The 22174-nt window shown below is 39.4% G+C and overlaps 1 protein-coding gene across 1 annotated transcript; it reads right to left on the bottom strand.

Moving 5' to 3' along the window:
• Positions 1–5892: 5892 nt before the first annotated feature.
• LOC117317561 (zinc finger protein 493-like) lies at positions 5893–20213 on the bottom strand. Its single transcript, XM_033872386.1, has 2 exons — positions 20121–20213; positions 5893–14481 (listed from the first exon to the last, which is right to left on the bottom strand). Exon 2 carries the CDS (start codon positions 14193–14195, stop codon positions 11493–11495), a length of 2703 nt encoding a protein of 900 aa, XP_033728277.1. The 5' UTR covers positions 14196–14481; positions 20121–20213; the 3' UTR covers positions 5893–11492.
• Positions 20214–22174: the final 1961 nt, after the last annotated feature.

Raw genomic sequence — 22174 nt, 5'->3', positions numbered from 1 at the left:
TTATTCTTATTATTCCAAATCTTTATAAGCCATACTAAACGTTTCACCTAATATCTTTTGTATGAAATAAGTCATTTATTCTTAGCATTGTTTTACCATATGGTGACATTGTGGACTGCATCCGTACTAACTGAATCAGGAACAGTGGTGTTTTTCATTAGCGAAGAAAGAACAAGCATTACACGGTGTGGTGCTCTTTGTGTAGAGAATGTCAGTGTGTCACACGCGGTATGTTGTCTTCTTTGGTGTTAAGACCAAATATCCATTATCGCTCGTTCGACCTAAACGCGAAGGAGCGAAAACACGATGACGAAGGAGCAAAGAAGCGAAAACACGACGGCGAAGGAGCGATGGAACTTCACTACTTCGCCATCGTGTTTTTGCTCCTTCGCCATCGTGTTTTCGCTCCTTCTCTATCGTATTTTCGCTCCTTCGTTTCTTCACTCCTTCGCTTCTTCGCCCCTTCGCGTTCGGAAGTTCAATCATTCAAACACATTATTTTCTCATTCGGAACTAAACAAAATCAAGTTTTCTGTATTTCTTCCTCGCAAACTTTTTGACGATTTAGGTCTACTGTGTCAGCTAGCTATATAATGCGAACTAATTCATTGGTTATTTCTGTCATAAGATGTTAATTATGAATGAACAATGAACATTTCTTATACTCCCTATGTTACAAATTGAATTTCACTTTAATTATACAATGTAATGTATATACATGTATAGAGGATATCTAACAGTGTCTTCAGTAATATCAAATATATATATTTCACGAGTATGGCTAATATTCGTGCGTAGCACGAGTGAAAAAATATCACAAATATTAGCCACACGAGTGCTGATAGATTATAAAATGGATTGAAATGAACTTAAAATTTACACAAATAACGTCAGCATATTACAAATTGTGGCATTGAATTTATTAGGAAGCACATCAATCGTAAGTTGTTATCTCACAATTTTTTAAGCAATGAACGGGAGATAACTCCAGTCAATAAGTGAATGTGCAAGACTGATATGTACATACGTAAATATATGGCTGTCGTTTTCGCGTAGAAGCTTAAATCGACGCAAAGTTAACAAAGGGTAAGATAATTCCACGCAAATACTTATAGGAACTAGGCCATTGATGATATATATAGGACAGGAAGTAAATCAGCGATGCTAAATGTAGGTCAGTAACTGGGTCAGTGATGTTAGATGTAGGACAGGAAGTAAGTCGGTGATGTAAAATGAAGATAATAAACTAGGTCAGTGATTTAAGATGTAAGTCAGTAACTAGGTAAGTGATGTTAGATGTAGGTCAGTAATGCTAAATATAGGTCAGTGATGTTTGTGAGGGTCAGTGACTAAGTCAGTGATTTTAGATAGAGTGGCTAGTTTTAGATCGAAAGGCTAATTTAAGATGGAGTGGCTAATTTTAGAAGGAATATGTGATCTTATCAGTATGCCAAGTCAAAAAAAATGATTGCACTGATAAAAGACAACTTCTTTGTTTTTATATCCTACCACAAACACTTTGCTGGTAACCCTTGACAGTGAGATAGGGTAATTATCAAATGTCTTTATGAACGTCCCCGTGTCGCCACTCTGACTGACGACGTAGAGTTTGTGACACTTTGTTAGGACCAGAATGAAGCCTTTATTATAACAAAGGTCCAATGGTTCGAACTTCTGTTCCGGGTTTCCTTCGTCCCTAATTTCATGTTGAAACCTGGCTTTTAATTTGTCGTCAAGTCCCACTATCACCCATAACTGCTCCCCTTCCTTCGATCTCTGGCGTTTCCTACTTATTACAGCCAGATTGTGTGTTATAGGACATTCCGCTATTTTGACAGGCGCAACTATGGATGGCGAGATGAAGAACCCGGAGGTCCTTGTACGATGAAGGGGTACACCCTGCATTGTGTACGCCTGTATCATCAACGGCATCCCTACCACTACCCTTCCGTTCCCTGTCGCACAGAGAGCAGTAGCACAACACTCCACAAAGAAGCGCACCAAGACTGTTTCGGGACTCGCAACTTCGCGGATACTCCTATCCTTGCCAGCTATCCACATACTGTCGGTGACACTGGAGAAACTCATTGCCGTTATTTCTACGAAGCATTCCAGAATTGAGAGTACACCGCCTTTCTTGTTCAGACGGATAACTGACATATTATCTGCAGACCTAACCAGTATTAGTCCAGATGTTGTAGCACAGACCATTTGAGGTACTTCAGGACAAATAAATGATCGCTTTTTGTCATTCTGTGGTTTGTGATTTTCGCCTACAGTTAACTCATAACTATCTCCTTCAAATGAGGGAGTGGGCTCCTCATCCGTCCTCATTTTCAGACCTCTATGTGTGTCGGCCGTCAGAAACCCGTCTCCCTGGTTGTCTTCTATCACAAGATCTCCGCACATTTCCGCTATTGTGCTGCGTGTATTGTCACACTTACGGAAGGTCTGTGTAGGAAGTGTTGGTAGAGTAGCTATTTCCGGTGGCGAAACACCTTCCGCAAAAAGGAATATTTCTACATCATTTCCCTGGCGAACAATTTTCTTGCATTCCCCCAAGTGTGACTGGGTGTTGTTGTATGACGTAAGTCGATCTGTCTGGTACTGCTGTAATACTTCCGAATTCTGCTTTCCAAATAATTGACACATTGACCGCTTTTTATCGGCATCCATTTTTAAATCTCGCTTCAAATCATCTGCAGATTGTTGTATCTGATTAACGAGTTGCTTGGTGTGTTCTTCTTGTTGTTGCATCTGTTTGTCTATAGAAGCAATTCTATCTCCGGAGGTTTTAAAATATTGGACGTCCGCATCTTCAACGAATTTCACCATTTTCTTTCGCTTACGTGCGGTGAAGCTGGTGAGTAGATCCAGTTTGTGTCCTTTATGGACGGACACGACACACTGGTGACACACCAAAGGCTGTGTATCAAAGCAGTCCTCGCAAACATATATCAGCTCCGCATGTTCATGTGTATCACATGTGGTAACAAATCCAGAAACACCATGACCAACTTCTTCGGGCTTTCCGTTAATTATCTTCTCCAAATCTGCTGGGGCTGCGTGGCATTTTATTCCACCATTGGTGTTTGTCGCCTCACTCTGATCACAGTTAGAAGAGGCAGTAGCGGTGGCCTCATCCGAAATCTCGGAACGTTCCCGAGATTTAACCATGTTGTCAGTGGTCCCTCCGATGGAGGCCGCCATATTGTTTACGTCGTCAACACTACGGGATAAACATAAGCGGTTATGAATGTTGTAAACTTACTCCAATGAATATATGGTTGTTATCTACCATTCCAAACACCACTGTTGTCTCTTTCTCCACAGACTGGATTTGCCAAAATCACTGAAACGTTTGTAACGGTCATGAATATAGTTTATAGTGACCAAAAGCAACCAATCACCAGGAATATCTACCTATATCCCAGTAAGTATATACCATAAGTCCAGCTGGTCAATTCAGCCTGCTAACTATCACGTTATCTGGAAATTTCTACCCCAGTACAAAGTCCCCACCTACGTTTTGATAACGGGTACACTACTGATAAAATAACCACTATCATACACAAACATAAAGACAATACGGGATTGGATTATTTATGACATCTTCGTATCTTGATGATACGTTTATATATGCGTAGTTATGTATCGAACTGGGTATCTCTGACAAAAAAAGGTAGAGGCTTTAACACGAGTGTCAAAGCAACGGAGTATATCATATCACAGAACAGGGTCAATAATACCCCTATCAGATGGGCACGAATGTATGATTCTGTTTATCATATCATTTTTACTACAATAAAGATAATGCGGAAGCGCTCAACTTATTTCCTCATCAGTTTCGAAATTCTTGCATATAATGTATGTATGGGTGAAAAATCAGTCTTACAGTGACAGTAACGACTATTAAGGACGGATATTATAAAACAATATTAATAATAATACAGTAATACCCCTGTACCGTAAAGTTACACAGTAATACCCCTGTACCGTAAAGTAATACAGTAATACTCCTGTACCGTAAAGTAATACAGTAATACCCCTGTACCGTAAAGTAATACCCCTGTACCATAAAGTAATACAGTAATACCCCTGTACCATAAAGTAATACAGTAATACCCCTGTACCGTAAAGTAATACAGTAATACCCATGTACCGTAAAGTAATACAGTAATACCCCTGTACCGTAAAGTATTACAGTAATACCCCTGTACCGTAAAGTATTACAGTAATACCCCTGTACCGTAAAGTAATACAGTAATACTCCTGTACCGTAAAGTAATACAGTAATACTCCTGTACCGTAAAGTATTACAGTAATACCCCTGTACCGTAAAGTAATACAGTAATACCCCTGTACCGTAAAGTAATACCCCTGTACCATAAAGAAATACAGTCAAACCCCTGTACCGTGAAGTAATACAGTAATACCCCTGTACCGTAAAGTAATACAGTAATACCCCTGTACCGTAAAGTAATACCCCTGTACCGTAAAGTAATACAGTAATACCCCTGTACCATAAAGTAATACAGTAATACCCCTGTGCCGTAAAGTAATACAGTAATACCCCTGTACCGTAACGTAATACAGTAATACCCCTGTACCGTAAAGTAATACAGTAATAACCCTGTACCGTAAAGTAATACAGTAATACCCCTGTACCGTAAAGTAACACAGTAATACCCCTGTACCGTAAAGTAATACAGTAATACCCCTGTACCGTAAAGTAATACAGTAATACCCCTGTACCGTGAAGTAATACAGTAATACCCCTGTACCGTAAAGTAATACAGTAATAACCCTGTACCGTAAAGTAATACAGTAAAACCCCTGTATCGTAAAGTAATACCCCTGTACCGTAAAGTAATACAGTAATACCCCTGTACCGTAAAGTAATACAGTAAAACCCCTGTACCGTGAAGTAATACTGCAATACCCCTGTACCGTAAAGTAATACCCCTGTACCGTAAAGTAATACAGTAATACCCCTGTACCATGAATTAATATCCCCTGTGACGTAAAGTAATACAGTAATACCCCTGTACCGTAAAGTAATACAGTAATACCCCTGTACCGTAAAGTAATACAGTAATACCCCTGTACCGTAAAGTAATACAGTAATACACCTGTACCGTAAAGTAATACAGTAATATCCCTGTACCGTAAAGTAATATAGTAATACCCCTGTACCATAAAGTAATACCCCTGTACCATGAATTAATACAGTAATACCCATGTACCGTAAAGTAATACAGTAATACCCCTGTACCGTAAAGTATTACAGTAATACCCCTGTACCATAAAGTAATACCCATGTACCATGAATTATTACTCCTGTGACGTAAAGTAATACAGTAATACCCATGTGACGTAAAGTAATACAGTAATACCCCTGTACCGTAAAGTAATACCCCTGTACCGTAAAGTAATACAGTAATACCCCTGTACCATGAATTAATACCCCTGTGACGTAAAGTAATAGAATTTTGCCCATCTACCATATATCAAAACCCCGCTAATACACAATAATACAGTATGCACTCTCCTAATACGACCAGAGACATATCTATATATGTCTCTGTTACGACGAAGATATTTCAACGGAATGAATCGTGAATTCGTCCCACACCACACGTATGTCGAGTGGGTAATTTCTGTAGCTGCATCCATAACGTCTTCTGCCTGGTACTATATTGGAAGGTCCTCTAGATTCACACACACTTGCGGCTACTCGCCCTGTAATAATTACATACCATTTCACAGTACGTAGACCCTCTCTACTTAATTCTGGTTTTGTTAAAGACTAATCAGAGAAATCCCATCACAGTTAACGTACCACACAAAACATGCCGCGTCTAATCAACGCTTAGAAATAATGAACTCAGATTTAAGTAAATACACACTTTTATTTTAACATGTGGTATATATGTCGATACATAGTATTAAAGCATGCGTCTAACACATCACACATCGTCCTGGCCTCAACCCTCATAAAAGTCCAGCGTTTGTTAATAATAGAAAAGAAAACTGTATTACATTGGGAAAATGATTCTAAAAAACTTTTCATTCCGCCAAACTTATTTATCGAATTTCAAAAAAAAAAAAAATTATAATAATAATAATAAAATTAATTGGTATTTCCTTAATTTAACATAAATCAACACGTTTGATGTAAATTTTTAATGCGTAACATTCATTAAAGAATTTATTCAGAGCTAATCTCAACGCCCTAATCAAAGTCAGTCAATTAATCCCGAGTCGGGGAAAGGCCTCGGCCAGTCAAAGACTACCTCATCCTGGTAAAACTCCTTTACTATAGCAAAGTGGACAGAATAATGCGATGTATATATAAAATAATGGGCACGCTCACCTGGTAGGTTACACGAAACAGAGTGTAACTGATTAAACGTATTTTAAGGATTTCATTTTTACAGGGACAAAACTCTAGGAAATGACTTCGAGTAAGGTTTCAATAAATCCGGCCGTTAATCCGACCGTTAGTCTGGCCGTTAATCCGGCCGTTCATCCGACCGTTAGTCTGGCCGTTAATCCGACCGTTAATCCGGCCGTTAATCCGACCGTTAATCCGACCGTATGGCGTATAGCAGTGTATTACACACGTGAACAATTTTTTTATTGATTTTTTTTTTAACTTTTTAAAATTTTCGGATAGAATAATACACATCGAACCTTATATCTGTAGTTTGAAGGTTGAAAAATACCAATTGTTTAAAATGCTTACAGGAAATGATTTTTTAAAGACATGCGCAGATACTATACAAGTTTGGGAAAATTAAACTAGCTATCCTATTTTTGTGTGTGTACATTAAGCAAGGTCTACGTTACATGAACTGTTCTGATCAAAGTAATGAAAAAATTATACTATGGAGTAGAATAAGAATTTCTCTTGAATACTCGTTAAGCTTTCAATGAAATGAACCGGAAATTTGACGACAAACGTGTTACCATGGTAACGTGATTATAATGGGACAGGGTACAAACTACAAGTTTATAACTGACTAGAAATTCAACATGCACCTGTCAATAATATATATATCTTTGTACCACGTGGTATATACAATATGACACGGGTATCAGCCACTGAAGTCAACAGTTTTATAGTAACACAGAAACTACAGCTAAACAATGCCAACTACTGACCACAACCAAACTGGTACTCAAACACACATAATCTGCTTTCTCAATCTCTGAGAGTGTAAACAAAACTGATCTTGATATTTAAGAGTAAACAAAGTTGTATTTAATTATCAGACTTCCTGCCATGCTCCATAAGGGATTGTATACCTACAGTTAAAGATCCCCTTTGTGACCAGACAAATCATAAGTTTCGTAAGTGACATGGATATTGAACTATTGTACATAACACATGCAATCATTTGTAACGACTTCAAACGGACTCTCCCATATATTTTGATTTCTAGATTAACAGCGTATGTGTATATACAGTTATAGCTAGTCGTTTTAGAATTTAAATCTTGCTAAATATTACCCTTGTTTCCTGTGATGGTTTGGAGAATATAGTCAAGCAGAAATGTTAAGTTTGGTCATTTCTCAAAATCAGAAAAAGCATATTAAGTTTGGTAGATCGTCAGGGTCAATGGCTTTGATGCGTGGGCTACTAACTAAATATGGCACTCTAAAATGATGGCGTTTACATGGGAAAAGCGATACAAAATGAACATTTATAACAAGGAAAACTCACTCTCTTTTATCAATGATGTCGGAAAGCTACGTCATTCCCGGAACATCTTACAAATGAGACGAATAAACACAATAAAAGTACATAATCATAAAAGGCATGCACAAATTGCACAGATACAATAACCACGAACAATGGTTACCGGATATGTATGCATTGTATTTAAATGTAAATATCAGTCACCAGAATAGGTTTCATTCCCTTTTACGTGACACAATTATCTAGTATCCATAGAGAATGCAATCGACCTGTAGTTGATCGAACGGCTTACGATTTCAGCAATAACGTACAGTAATACGGAAACATCGGAAGACTTGTGAACAGCAGGACATCATTGTATAAAAAAGTGAAAATAGAAAAATTACAACACAAAAAAAGATATACAAAAGCGGGACTCATCAATACAAAAAATATATGCCTACTGTGTCAACAAATAACGAAAAGGATCAAAACTGAAAGAAGCTTAACTCTCACCAGGACAGAAATTTAAGATCATTACTAGTATGTGTTGTCAACAGACAAGGAACAGATTGGAACTCGGTCAACTAAATAACCACAGCGTCCATAAAAAGTACAGGGCCGGAACCTGGATATACAAACAACCACAGCGTCCACAAACAAGGACAGGGCCGAAACATGGACATACAAACAACCACGGCGTCCATAAACAAGGACAAGGCCGAAACATGGACATACAAACAACCACAGCGTCCACAAACAAGGAGAAGCCCGGAGCCTGGACATACAAACAACCACAGCGTCCACAAACAAGGACAGGGCCGAAACATGGACATACAAACAACCAAAGCGTCCACCAACAAGGACAGGCCCGGAACTTGGACATACAAACAACCACGGCGTCCACAAACAAGGACAGGCCCGGAACCTGGACACACAAACAACCACAGCGTCCACAAACGTCCCTGGTGGAAAAAAATCTACACATTGAATATCCTGGTTTTAAATTTCGAATATCTCACTGTTATTTTTCTGATTCGACTATATCAACAGAAGTTATTCCGTTGTAAAATAACATGTAACCTTTAAAATCTTCTATACAGTAAATTTATTCTCTACAAGCCGATCAGTGCCACATGAAGTATTAAGAAATATGTAGCAATAGCGCCTTAGTTATCTCGTCATTTCGACATTGTCAGTTATCTCGGAATAATGATTTAGCAATTTCGTCAGCTATCTCGTGATCAATAATTAGTCGTCAATCTCGTGATCAATAATTAGTCAGCAATCTCGTGATCAATAATCAGTCCGCAATCTCGTGATCAATAATTAGTCAGCAATCTCGTGATCAATAATTAGTCAGCTACTCGTGATCAATAATTAGTCAGCTATCTCGTGATCAATAATTAGTCAGCAATCTCGTGATCAATAATTAGTCAGCTATCTCGTGATCAATAATTAGTCAGCTATCGCTAAATAAATGTGACGCAATAATATTTTTTTCCTCTTCACGTGGCACTAATCGGCTGCCGTATTTCTCCACATTGTATAGTAACTTAATAGAATGCCTTATATTTGGTAAAAACAACCCAATATAAATGAAGTACTACATATAAAACACAACCTTCAGACAGTAAACGTGGTCAACAACCTAAAATCATTTTGAATAATACTAAAAACTGGCAACAATCGTATCACGCAAAACACTACCTCGACGGACAAGGAATATGTACACTTTAAGCAACATGACATGCGGTCCATATATTTGGACCAAGACAAAAAAAGAAACACTTAATCATGAAAAGAAAAAATACAAAAAGTATTGGCACGCCTTGTGTTAAGTATACTACACACATATTAGCACATGATTTATGACTTGTAACAAAACTTTGCCATGTTGACATCCGTAACCATCTGAGTGAATTGGAACACCAACATTTCCCAATATAAGTAAAAGTTACAACATATGGTATGTGTCGGCCTGTATCACTCACTTGTTACCAAAACTAATGGAAATACTACGTGTCACCTTCAAACTGGGTCAAGGTCAAATGTATTAGAATAAACTGTAAATCAACTATTGCACTGTATCAAAAATATATCACTTTGTGGGTCTGTGTCTTTGAGAAAACTTCGCGCAATACGTGATGCCGAGAGCATACACGTGTATTACGGCCAAATGTCCTTTATGGATTTGAGGTCACCTATTACTGTCTTGAAAATGGTCAAGATCATAACCTCTGACATTTAATAAGTCATCACAGTGACAAGATACAAGGCAGAAAATTATTTATACTTCAGACAGCAAAACATTTATTATACGATATTGACAGCTGTGGAAATTGACAAATTCCTATCTTTTCGACAGGTTTTGATAATTTTATAAGCCATTTACGAGCTTTATGACATCACTACCTCGTGCTTTACAGAATAAATAATTCAGATGAAGAAAATGTACGGTAATAACCAGTTACTAATGACCAAATACCCTAAACTATATTCTCGGTTGTCAAAGGGTTCAGATATTAACTAGCGATAGTAAAGCATATGCCCCTGCTCCCACTTTGATGCAGATAATGATAAGCATTCGGTCTAAAAAAAACTTCAACCTGGAAAGTTTGGCCGCAACATTTGAAATAATTTCACATTCTCACAATCTACTTGATGACATCAATATAAGACCAGAACACGAGCTTCCTAAATCAAAAACCGCTATTAGGAGAAATGTACGCCAAAACTAGAGAATGTGGCGGACAGTTCGTCAAAGAAAACGTTATATCTCCTGGACCTTTCATCGCGGTGGCATGAGCTGATACAGGCCCACTGAACCATACCATAGCAACGCTTAGTGTCAGGTAAGCTTAACGGTGTCCAACCAAATGTTACGCATGTGCAACAGGCATGCGCAGAAGGGACTATCCATCTCTCACTAGTAGGTCACCACACCTACTCGAAACCACAGGTGGATACCATGTCTAAAACAATGCACTGATCAATGATATAAAACATAACAGATAAAACATAAAAAGTATACTTAGAAGCATTGTCCCAATATCTGTGGACATAAAAGATGTACATGTATATCAAATATTCTATTCAGATCTCTAAATTTGATCAGATGCGGCAGCTTCCATCTCCAGTAATGGTTTCATAAGACATGTAAAAAGTTTTAATTATAACAAAATTAAGCAAATTAGCGACTCGAGTCAAACAAGCCGTTGTCCATATTTGCAAAAGAAATATTGGCACACATTACCTTTTTAGAGACCTAATCAAGACTCTAAATATATGGCACAGTAGGAGGCCCGTCGGCCCTCTATCGCTCACCTGGTCCTGAGCAAGAATTGGAAATATCTTGGGTACAATTTAAAACATATATTGCGCTCAGTAATTTCTTTATCGTCACTGGAATCAAATTTCACATGTGTTTAAAATTGCTCTGGTGGAATTTGTAAATATCAAAACAGATAAACTGACAAAATTGTATCAACAGTTAAAAGCATTGAGAACAATATAAAGATGTTTTCATTTAAATGAAAATAATTATAATTTAATCTGCTATATGAAAGTCCCTGAAACTCCTAACTGAATCAAGGAAATATTCCATGTAATTTGTACATGTACCTTCTATGAGCATTTTTATAATCGTAAACACTAGTTTTTGACTGAGCAGACGGCAGACGACTGACGTCACCTCATGGCAAATTTAGCTTACTTAAGACTCATTGGCCATGTACAAGCACGTGTTAATACGGTTTTAGTTCGTCTTGTTAGCAAGCGTACGTAGTACCGGATTTTAACGGGTAATTCAGTTGTTCACATTGCGGTGGTCAAATTCATATGGTTTCACAGCATGCAAACCTGATGCGTTGCTATAGAAACCATTCTGTATACCCGTATGTCCGGACTGTGAAAAAAGGTTTCCCGCGGGAGATAAATTTTGTCCCGATTGTGTAAAATTCAGCCCGGAGTGTGCAATTGATTGTCCAGATTGTGCCATATTCTGTCCATCCTGGGTTACGTTATGTCCGGATTGCGACATAGTTTGTCCGGATTGCGACATAGTTTGTCCGGATTGTGACATATTTTGTCCGGACTGCGACATATTTTGTCCGGACTGCGACATACTTTGAGCCGACTGCGACATACTTACGGAGGTGAATGTTTGGCCGGATTGTGTAAATGTTTGGCCGGTATGACTAATGCTTTGTCCGGATTGTGTAATAGTCTGTCCAGGATCCGACATGGTTTGCCCAGATGGTGAAAACGTCTGACTGGATTGGGTATACGTTTGAGCCGATTGTGTGCTATTCTGTCCAGACTGAGTAAACGTCTGTCCCGGCGTCAGCACTGTCTGTCCTGACCGTGAAATACTCTGGCCAGGTTGTAAGTTCATTTGACCAGACTGCGGAAATGTTGGACCACTTGGTGTATCGTTCCTTGCAGGTTGTTCCATCAGTGACTTGTCAGCAAACAGTTTCCTCAGATTCTCATCAACAAGGTTCTGTACAAGTCTGTGCTCTGAATGTTCGAACTTAAAAGGATCAGGAGAAAACTGTCGTTCAGAACTCTGTACAGCCGTTTGACTTTTGTCACTGGTGGACTTTTCGGATCCAAATTCCTTTTGGCTTGAAGTCTCATCGCTGGTGTCCTGAGACGTGTCTTTTGGCGTCATGGGAACGGCCATAGCGGCGTTACGGGCCATTGGTTCCCCGATGGTTGTGTTTCTGGACACTGAATCCATGCTGATGTTTCGCGACAAAGATTCTGATATTGATGGATTCAATGGTTCAACCATGGTTGGGTTACGAGGCATAGGTGGAACCATTGATGGATATACCGAATCTTTAGGTGATTTTATTGTGTGTGTACAATTATGCTTTTTAAGATGGTCTGATCTGTTAAACCCTTTCCCGCAAATCTCGCATTTGAAGGGTTTATCTGGCGAGTGAATATACTTGTGTTTTTTCAGGTGATCAGTCCTGTTGAAACCCTTCCCACAAATTTCACACTTGTAAGGCCTCTCTGAAGAATGCGTATCCGTATGCTTCTTGAGGTGATCCGACCTATTAAAACCCTTACCACACACGAAACACTTAAACGGCTTTTCTGTTGAATGCGTGTGTTTGTGCTTCTTGAGATGATCAATCCTGATGAAACCCTTCCCGCAAATGTCGCAAATGAAGGGACGTTCACGTTCTGGGCCATGAATGCAGCCATGCTTCTTTAAATGGTCCACTCGGGCAAAGCTCTTCTGGCAAAGGTCACATTTGAATGGCTTTTCAGTAATCTGGGAACAGTTGTGCAATTTCAGATGGTCAGATCTCTTGAATCCCTTCCCACAGAGAACACACATATATGGCTTTTCTCCTGTGTGAACAAACATGTGTTCTTTGAGATGATCCGATCTAGTGAAGTCCTTCTCACATCTGTCACATTTAAAGGGTCTGTCCTTGGCATGAATTCCCATGTGCTTCTTCAGGTGATCTTTGCGACTGAAGTCTTTGTTGCATTCCTCACATTTATATGGCTTCTCTTTCGGCGTTGTACCCTGACCTTGTGTCTTTGCGGTTGTGTCAAGTTTTTTCGGTGTTGTATCCGAAACAGCGGCTGCAGCGGCAGTTGCTGCCGCAATAGCTGCAGTGGCATGTGGAACACAATTATGTGCATTGATGTTGTCTGTCCTCTCAAAATAGTCTCCACACAGAATGCAGAGAAAGGGTTTCATCATTACCTGCATGCTTATGCGTTCTCTCAATTGTTCTACAGTGCTTCCATACATCAAGTCATTACTGTTGGATTTTTCTGTCCTCTGACGACAGTTATGGTCGTTAACGTGTGTGCCGTTGAAGCACAGCCCGCAAAAGATACACATGAAGGGTTTCACTGTCGTCTGCATGCGAAGCTGCTCTCTCAGGTACTCCACGGTTCCGTAGTTGTGACCACACAAATCAGCACTACATGATGTGGGTTTTTGCTCAGCTGAGATGGGAACACTCTCCTTGAGATGTTCGGGACAGAAATCGCTCCTTCCTGGTCCGGAACTGTGCTGCTGTTCACGAATGGTGTCGGCAGCACTTGGGCACCTTTCATGGGGCACAGTGTTGTTACACGACTTTCCCACATCTCCTATAGTTCTTGGATCTTTCAAAGGGTCTAAGACAGGTTCACTGGTGTGTTCTTTGTGAGAGGGATGTACGACTGGTGCCACCATGTTCTTGTTACCATACATACTGTAATTGGTATGTTTTACACTAGTTTGCAGACAGTTATGGTCTTTTAGTTGTTCAGCTCTTTCAAATGCAGCACCACAGCTATTACACTTGTGCGGCATGTTGACGATGTGTGGAGGGACCATGCCATGCATATTGGCTTCATCCAGTCCTCGTCCTGTCAAGTAGGATTGATAGTGCATAGGTGACATGTAGAACGGACGAATGTTCGTCTCCTCGTAAATGTTACGCACGGCTCCATATCGCCCATCCGCGTATCGCATTACAGATGCATCCATGGCTGCAACACTAGGATCTAACCAACCACTTGTCTGATGAGACACGAATTCATGGTGACAAGAAATGCAAGAAATGCAAGAATGTTAATTCTTGATTAATAGCAGGTAGTGTTAGAGTCCCATTGGTCCAATTCAGTGTCAAAACTCATTCTCACATTCATGTTTTCCACTAATGCAGGGATGGTCTGGAATCTCTTAAAAACACACCCTGGTTGGGAACACAGCAAATGAGTTTACGGACAGGAAATCCATCTTTGGCTAATGTAGATTATTGGATCCATCCAAGCTGAAACAGAAAAGTATTTACTGTAATGGTTAATAACATATATCATCAATAAAAGCAAAGTGGGTGGGGGTTCCCACAGATATACCCCAACCCCAGAGCCCCTCATCAATGAAATGAATCTGCCAAGGGCCTGCAGTGACCTTTAACCTTGACAAATGACCACCGAAATCTAATCAAAACTATTACTTGCATATAATACAATTTGTACCAAATAAGATTCTAATTAGACAAGCTAAATTGTTGCTCAAGATACCAAAGAACACATGACCATGCATGGTGGGTGACCGATGTACTGGACCATGCATGGTCGGTGTCTGATGTACCGGACCGTGCATGGTTGGTGACCGATGTACTGGACTATGCATGGTCGGTGTCTGATGTACGGGACCGTGCATGGTTGTTGACCGATGTACTGTACCATGCATGGTTGTTGTCTGATGTACCGGACCATGCATGGTCGGTGTCTGATGTACTGGACCGTGTATGGTTGGTGTCTGGTGTACTGGACCGTGCATGGTCGGTGACCGATGTACTGGACCGTGCATGGTCGGTGACCGATGTACTGGAACGTGCATGATCGGTGACCCATGTACTGGACCGTGCATGGTTGGTGACCGATGTACCGGATCATGCATGGTCGGTGACCGATGTACTGGAACGTGCATGATCGGTGACCCATGTACTGGACCGTGCATGGTTGGTGACCGATGTACCGGATCATGCATGGTTGGTGTCTGATGTACCGGACCGTGTATGGTTGTTGTCTGATGTACTGGACCGTGTATGGTTGGTGTCTGATGTACTGGACCATGTATGGTTGGTGTCCGATGTACCGGACCATGCATGGTTGGTGTCTGATGTACTGGACCGTTTATGGTCGGTGTCTGATGTACTGGACCGTGTATGGTCGGTGTCTGATGTACTGGACCGTGTATGGTCGGTGTCTGATGTACTGGACCGTGCATGGTCGGTGTCTGATGTACCGGACCGTGTATGGTTGGTGACCGATGTACTTGACCTTGTATGGTCGGTGTCTGATGTACTGGACCGTGTATGGTTGGTGTCTGATGTACTGGACCGTGCATGGTTGTTGTGTCTGATGTACCGGACTGTGCATGGTCGGTGTCTGATGTACTGGACCGTGCATGGTTGGTGTCTGATGTACTGGACCGTGTATGGTCGGTGTCTGATGTACTGGACCGTGCATGGTCGGTGTCTGATGTACTGGACCGTGTATGGTTGGTGTCTGATGTACTGGACCGTGCATGGTCGGTGTCTGATGGTATGTGTACATCTTTCTTCTATATCTTTACTTTTAACAGCATGGAATCATGATCAACACACCCCTCATGTATATAAATGCTACCCCTTCCAGTAGGTGTGGGCTAATTGTGGAACAAAAAGTAAATTAATGTTAACATCAAGGTTTATTACCATAAATATCTTGTTACCAGATATGTCTTATTACTGGAATATCTTATTATTACTGGTACATCTTGTTATCAGATATTATTATATTATTACCGGAATATCTTATTACTGGTATATCTTATCAGATATTTATATATTATTACCGGAATATCTTGTTACCAGATATATCTTATTACTGGTATATCTTGTTACCAGATATGTCTTATTATTACTGGGGGAATATCTTATTACCAGATATATCTTATTACTGGAATATCTTGTTATCTGATATGTCTTATATATATTATTGGTATATCTTATTACCAGATATGTCTTATTACCAGATATGTCTGATTACTGAAATATCTTGTTAAACACCCAACAGTTACTTATTACATCACACAAGCAACTCGATAATGATAATGTAATACTTGCAAGAATGATCACAATGACCAAGATTTGTAAGCATGTCTCTTGTCAAGACTTGACCTTGGTACTCACAATGACAAAGATTTATAACTGTGTCTCTTCCCAAGACTTGACCTTTGTACAACAAACCTCATTCAGGGTATTCTTATACTTGACAACTGAAGTATTATAAAAATCCATTAAAAAATGAACTGGCAAAAACAATGATTACTTGCATATAGCTTAAAAGAGTAACCATAACCTCCGCCTTAATTGACACATTGAAATCCCCAGTTGTGAAGTCTCAGGGGTCCCCGGGGGATCCATAATTGAATGATCTTAATCTATTATATGTAGGACTCATCTTTTGTCTTCTTGTCCGTTATTTCCTCTTTTTCTTTTGATAATCTGATAACAAGGAAAACTTTCATATGAAATTTAAGAAAGATCTAAGAACTTTCTGAAAATGTAAAGCAAAATAGCAAGAGTAAACTTAAACTTTCAAAATCCAAAATGGCTGTGTGTCAGCCATTTTGTTTCCCCAATCAGACTTAAAATAGAATGAGCACAACTAGGATCAAGGGAAATATACATGTGAAATTTGAGAAATATCCCTCAGTACTTCTAAAGAATTTGTGATTGTTTACAGACAGACAACGGACAAAAAGGGCAATTCCAAAGATCTGATGATCGTTAGCTAAAAAGGCCACCAAGATCCTCCTTACAAATTTGTTGACCATATCTCTGGGTCTGCCAGATTGTTGAAATTAAAGCCAATTTGACAGTTTTGGGCCCTGCCTTTTAGTCTAATTGTTAGGCCAGAATAACTACTGTTACAGATGTAGTTTTCAGTAAATAACAATATATATAATATGTAGGTGTCTTGTTAGGCTTCTGATATTTTAGTACAAACTGTCAAATTTCTTTCTTAGATTGATTTTCAATCAATCGGACACAAAACAAAACCTTGCTGTGACGATGATCAAATTGACGCCATAGTAATGCAATTGTTCGCAACCACTATCCTTGCTGCGCCTGATTCATTCGTAGTGCTCACAATTACAAAACATTTCCATGATGTTGATCAAAATGACATAACAATCGCAGACACACCATGTGATCGACATGTGATCTTCACTGCATCTATACGCTCATCGAAGCAGCCCAGATTATCATTGAGGCGATTGGAGACTGTGGTGCATGCCAAATGTAAATATTCATGGCTGAATTATTTTCAATTTGTTACATGTCAGAGATGGAACTTGACAGATTTAAATTTTGAGATTAATAAATATCTATAGGTGAAAAGTTTGGAAGTGAAGTGGTAAAAGCCTTTTCGTGGAGGTAGTTTTTTTTACAAGTCTTTAGAATTAACGGTTAAAATATTGCCATGACAATTCATCACAATTCTTGGGAATACAATTTTATGTATTGTACCTTTCATATCCCATCACTCAATTTCAATTTAGCCCCATTCCTTTACTATTGATGGGTTAATTTTTCCAGAATTGTTTTCCCCTGGCCTTAGGTAGGTAGCACACCACAGTAAGACAGCCTGGCCATGGGCAATTTTTTTGTTAAGCAAATAACTGCTGTATTATGATATGCATAAAAAATGAAAAAATAAATGTACACTATAATTGGTATATTCAGTATGAAGAAGTACATACAGGCTTCACATTTATTAAAACAAAAATTAATAAATTGGTTCCGGATTTTAAATATCCCGATTTTCCGAACGTGTGTTTACACAGGAAATTTAGTTTTGCCTACAGCGAAAAATGGAAGCCCACAGGAAAGGTAAGATAGCGGAAAAACTTAATTTACAACATATGTCCAAACAAGATTAATTCTGTCTTTGGGATAGAGATGTTTAATTTTAAATAGGTTTCAGAAAAAAAATTGTGTAGAGAATTGTGCCATTTTGGGTCAAATATCATAATATTTTGCAATTTTTGCGAATTTTTTAAGCTGTTACCATGGTATTCACAGCTCTAATTAAAAACCCACAGAAAATATCAGTTTACTTATCCTTCAGAGCTCTATTAAAATTGCAAATGTTGTACAGATTTCAAATATATATACTTTATTAGAGGTTATATGTAAGGTTAACTGGCAATGTTTACATATCTAAAACATGTGCCATATTTTTCAGAATTTGGCATTTTTACTGTACACTGCTACCTTATAGATTTCCCCAAACGACTGGTTCATTTTCCCCTCAAAATTATCAGCTATATATAGCCAATTAACTAAAATACTCAGGTCTGACAAATTCATTTAAATTACTTTTTTTACAACTAGATCAAATCAAAACCAGTAAAACCATAGAAATGTATTAACATACCAGGTATAGCGATGCAAAAATCTGCTTGAAATTTTTTTTAAATCATATTCTAGAGCCTGATATTGAGCAGGAGTTACCAGGGCCCTGTACATGTGCATGTAGCCCTTTTAATATGAACCTGGGTTTTTCCTCATGACAGTAAAAAAAGTATATTCTCATAAATCGTGCCAAGGACTTCAGATTGCTTCCTCATGACGTACAGATTTTGGGAATTGTCTTTGTTTTCCTCAATTTTTTTTTCAAAATATTCCCTTAACCCTGTTCTATAGCAGGGTTCAAAATTAACACTTTATAACTAGCAAATGCCAGTAAAGTTGCAGGAAATGCTAGTTAAAAATTTTGTCTACTCGCATCACTAATATGTTTAATTTCCCCGAATATACATTATGTGATACACATATATAAATAGTAAAAATATGAGTGGAAAATAGAAACCAACATTAGAATTATGATTTTATGACCAATGAAATTGTTCCAATAAGTTGTGTGATTCTATTTTATCTAAGTTACTTTGCATTAAAATTATAAAAACACTGCTATAAAGTTTACTAGTTCAAAATTTCATTTTGCAAGTGGAAATTTTGAATTGCTGGTGATGAAAAAAGTAAATTTCGACCCCTGCATAGTGAAAAAAATTGTTTGTAACTGTCAGGATTTTTTCATTCTTATTCAAGATGGATAATTAATTATATAATTGTGAATCTTATTTTGAAAATTTTTGGTCAGTGGTGTTATATGTATCCAAGGACCAGAGCACTGTTTAATGAAAAATCTTTGAGCTACATTTTGTACTTTGTCTAAATTTCAAAAAAAGGAATAAGGATGATTTTAAAGACATTATGTATGTCAAATGCAATATTACACTTTCTCCACATCAGCTGAACATGGTGGTGCGTACATGTTCAGAGTAATCTCTAAATGTATTCTGAAAATATTATGTAGCATAAACCTCTTTACCTTTAAAATTCACAACATTTTAATTAAGAAATTACATAGAAAATATCTAAATCAAACATTTATTTAGAATACATCGTAAATCTTTAAAACTGACAGTTGGTTATTTACAAGAAATAAGTAATATTTTGACCGGGACGCCACTCGGCCACGGTGGGTACTCCAGCATCTTACCAAAATACGTGTAACCGATCCCACACAGTCAAGCATCCCAATGCTCTTTCACTGCGGGAACTATTGAACGAATTATTCGGAAATACTGCATAAGTTGAAGAAATGTCACATTAACACGTTATTCAGCATTAAAATTAACATATTCAATAGCCTTACTAAACAGAGAAAGTCGATATGTACCCAGTCAGCATCCTAACTCGGTTATCCCGGACGACCTCATCCAACATGTAATTCTATCCTCTGTGAATCATAGTTTTAACCTAGGTAGGTAGATTGATAATCTGGGTGTTGAAGCCACTTAAACATGAAATGTTTGTGTTACATGAGTATTGTTTGACAAACTTACCTCATACAAAGGTACAGCCATGTTGTGATAACGAGGAAAAGTTCATATTTCTTAGCTGCAGCATCGCTGAATCCCGTCTTTGTTTTGGAGCGGAAGTACTAGTCTGGTTACTTCCCCTGAATTACCGAAGGGGCACGTGGTATGCAAGATGTTGTGTTAACGAGTAACGAGCCGGGTGCGTCAGCCACCATTTATTGAATTTTTATACGACATGTATTTTTTAATTTGTGTGTTTAAAATGTTCAATAAAAGTTCTTAATAACATTGTAAAAATTACACAACATTAAGAACAGCTGTTTTGTGGTCTCTGATTTCGATTAGGTTATCATATATACAAGTAGACTAGACATACAGCCAGGCTTAATATTTGAATATTAAATACAAGTCTATAATTCAAATCATCTGTTTATATCAGATTAATTTTTGACAGAATATTTAATTTTACATGGTTTTAAATCCCACTAAAACCTAGGGCCATTATCATAGAGGACGGGTGTCATATATGAGACACCAACATCCAGCTAAGGTCATAATAGGACGGGTGTCACGGAGACACCGACATGTACATCCAGCTAAGGTCATATGAGGACGGGTGTCACGGAGACACCAACGGCCAGATAAGGCCATAATAGGACGGGTGTCACGGAGACACCAACATCCAGCTAAGGTCATAATAGGACGGGTGTCACGGAGACACCAACATCCAGATAAGGTCATAATAGGACGGGTGTCACGGAGACACCAACATCCAGCTAAGGTCATAATAGGACGGGTGTCACGGAGACACCAACATCCAGATAAGGTCATATGAGGACGGGTGTCACGGAAACACCAACGGCCAGATAAGGACATAATAGGACGGGTGTCACGGAGACACCAACATCCAGCTAAGGTCATAATAGGACGGGTGTCACGGAGACACCAACATCCAGATGAGGTCATATGAGGACGGGTGTCACGGAGACACCAGCAGTGAGGGTCATATTACTGAGGTGTCACGGAGACACCAACATCCAGATAAGGTCATAATAGGACGGGTGTCACGGAGACACCAACATCCAGCTAAGGTCATATGAGGACGGGTGTCACGGAGACACCAACATCCAGCTAAGGTCATAATAGGACGGGTGTCACGGAGACACCAACATCCAGCTAAGGTCATATGAGGACGGGTGTCACGGAGACACAAACATCCAGCTAAGGTCATAATAGGACGGGTGTCACGGAGACACCAACATCCAGCTAAGGTCATATGAGGACGGGTGTCACGGAGACACCAACATCCAGCTAAGGTCATAATAGGACGGGTGTCACGGAGACACCAACATCCAGCTAAGGTCATAATAGGACGGGTGTCACAGAGACACAAACATCCAGCTAAGGTCATATGAGGACGGGTGTCACGGAGACACCAACATCCAGCTAAGGTCATAATAGGACGGGTGTCACGGAGACACAAACATCCAGCTAAGGTCATAATAGGACGGTCAGTCACGGAGACACCAACATCCAGCTAAGGTCATATGAGGACGGGTGTCACGGAGACACCAACATCCAGATAAGGTCATAATAGGACGGGTGTCACGGAGACACCAACATCCAGCTAAGGTCATAATAGGACGGTCAGTCACGGAGACACCAACATCCAGCTAAGGTCATAATAGGACGGGTGTCACGGAGACACCAACGGCCAGATAAGGTCATATGAGGACGGGTGTCACGGAGACACCAACGGCCAGATAAGGTCATAATAGGACGGGTGTCATGGAGACACCAGCAGTGAGGGTCGTATTACTGAGGTGTCACGGAGACACCAACATCCAGATAAGGTCATAATAGGACGGGTGTCACGGAGACACCAACATCCAGCTAAGGTCATATGAGGACGGGTGTCACGGAGACACCAACATCCAGCTAAGGTCATATGAGGACGGGTGTCACGGAGACACCAACATCCAGCTAAGGTCATAATAGGACGGGTGTCACGGAGACACCAACGGCCAGATAAGGTCATATGAGGACGGGTGTCACGGAGACACCAGCAGTGAGGGTCG

Source organism: Pecten maximus, chromosome 19 (assembly GCF_902652985.1).
Source record: "Pecten maximus chromosome 19, xPecMax1.1, whole genome shotgun sequence".
Taxonomy (NCBI): domain Eukaryota; kingdom Metazoa; phylum Mollusca; class Bivalvia; order Pectinida; family Pectinidae; genus Pecten; species Pecten maximus.
The sequence above is the reverse complement of the archived record's forward strand: the minus strand, read 5'-3'. Positions and strand labels throughout refer to the sequence as shown.

What these genes read in the sequence shown, in the direction of transcription:
- LOC117317561 (XM_033872386.1), bottom strand. Translation starts at nt 14,195, where the DNA reads ATGGATGCATCTGTAATGCGATACGCGGATGGGCGATATGGAGCCGTG.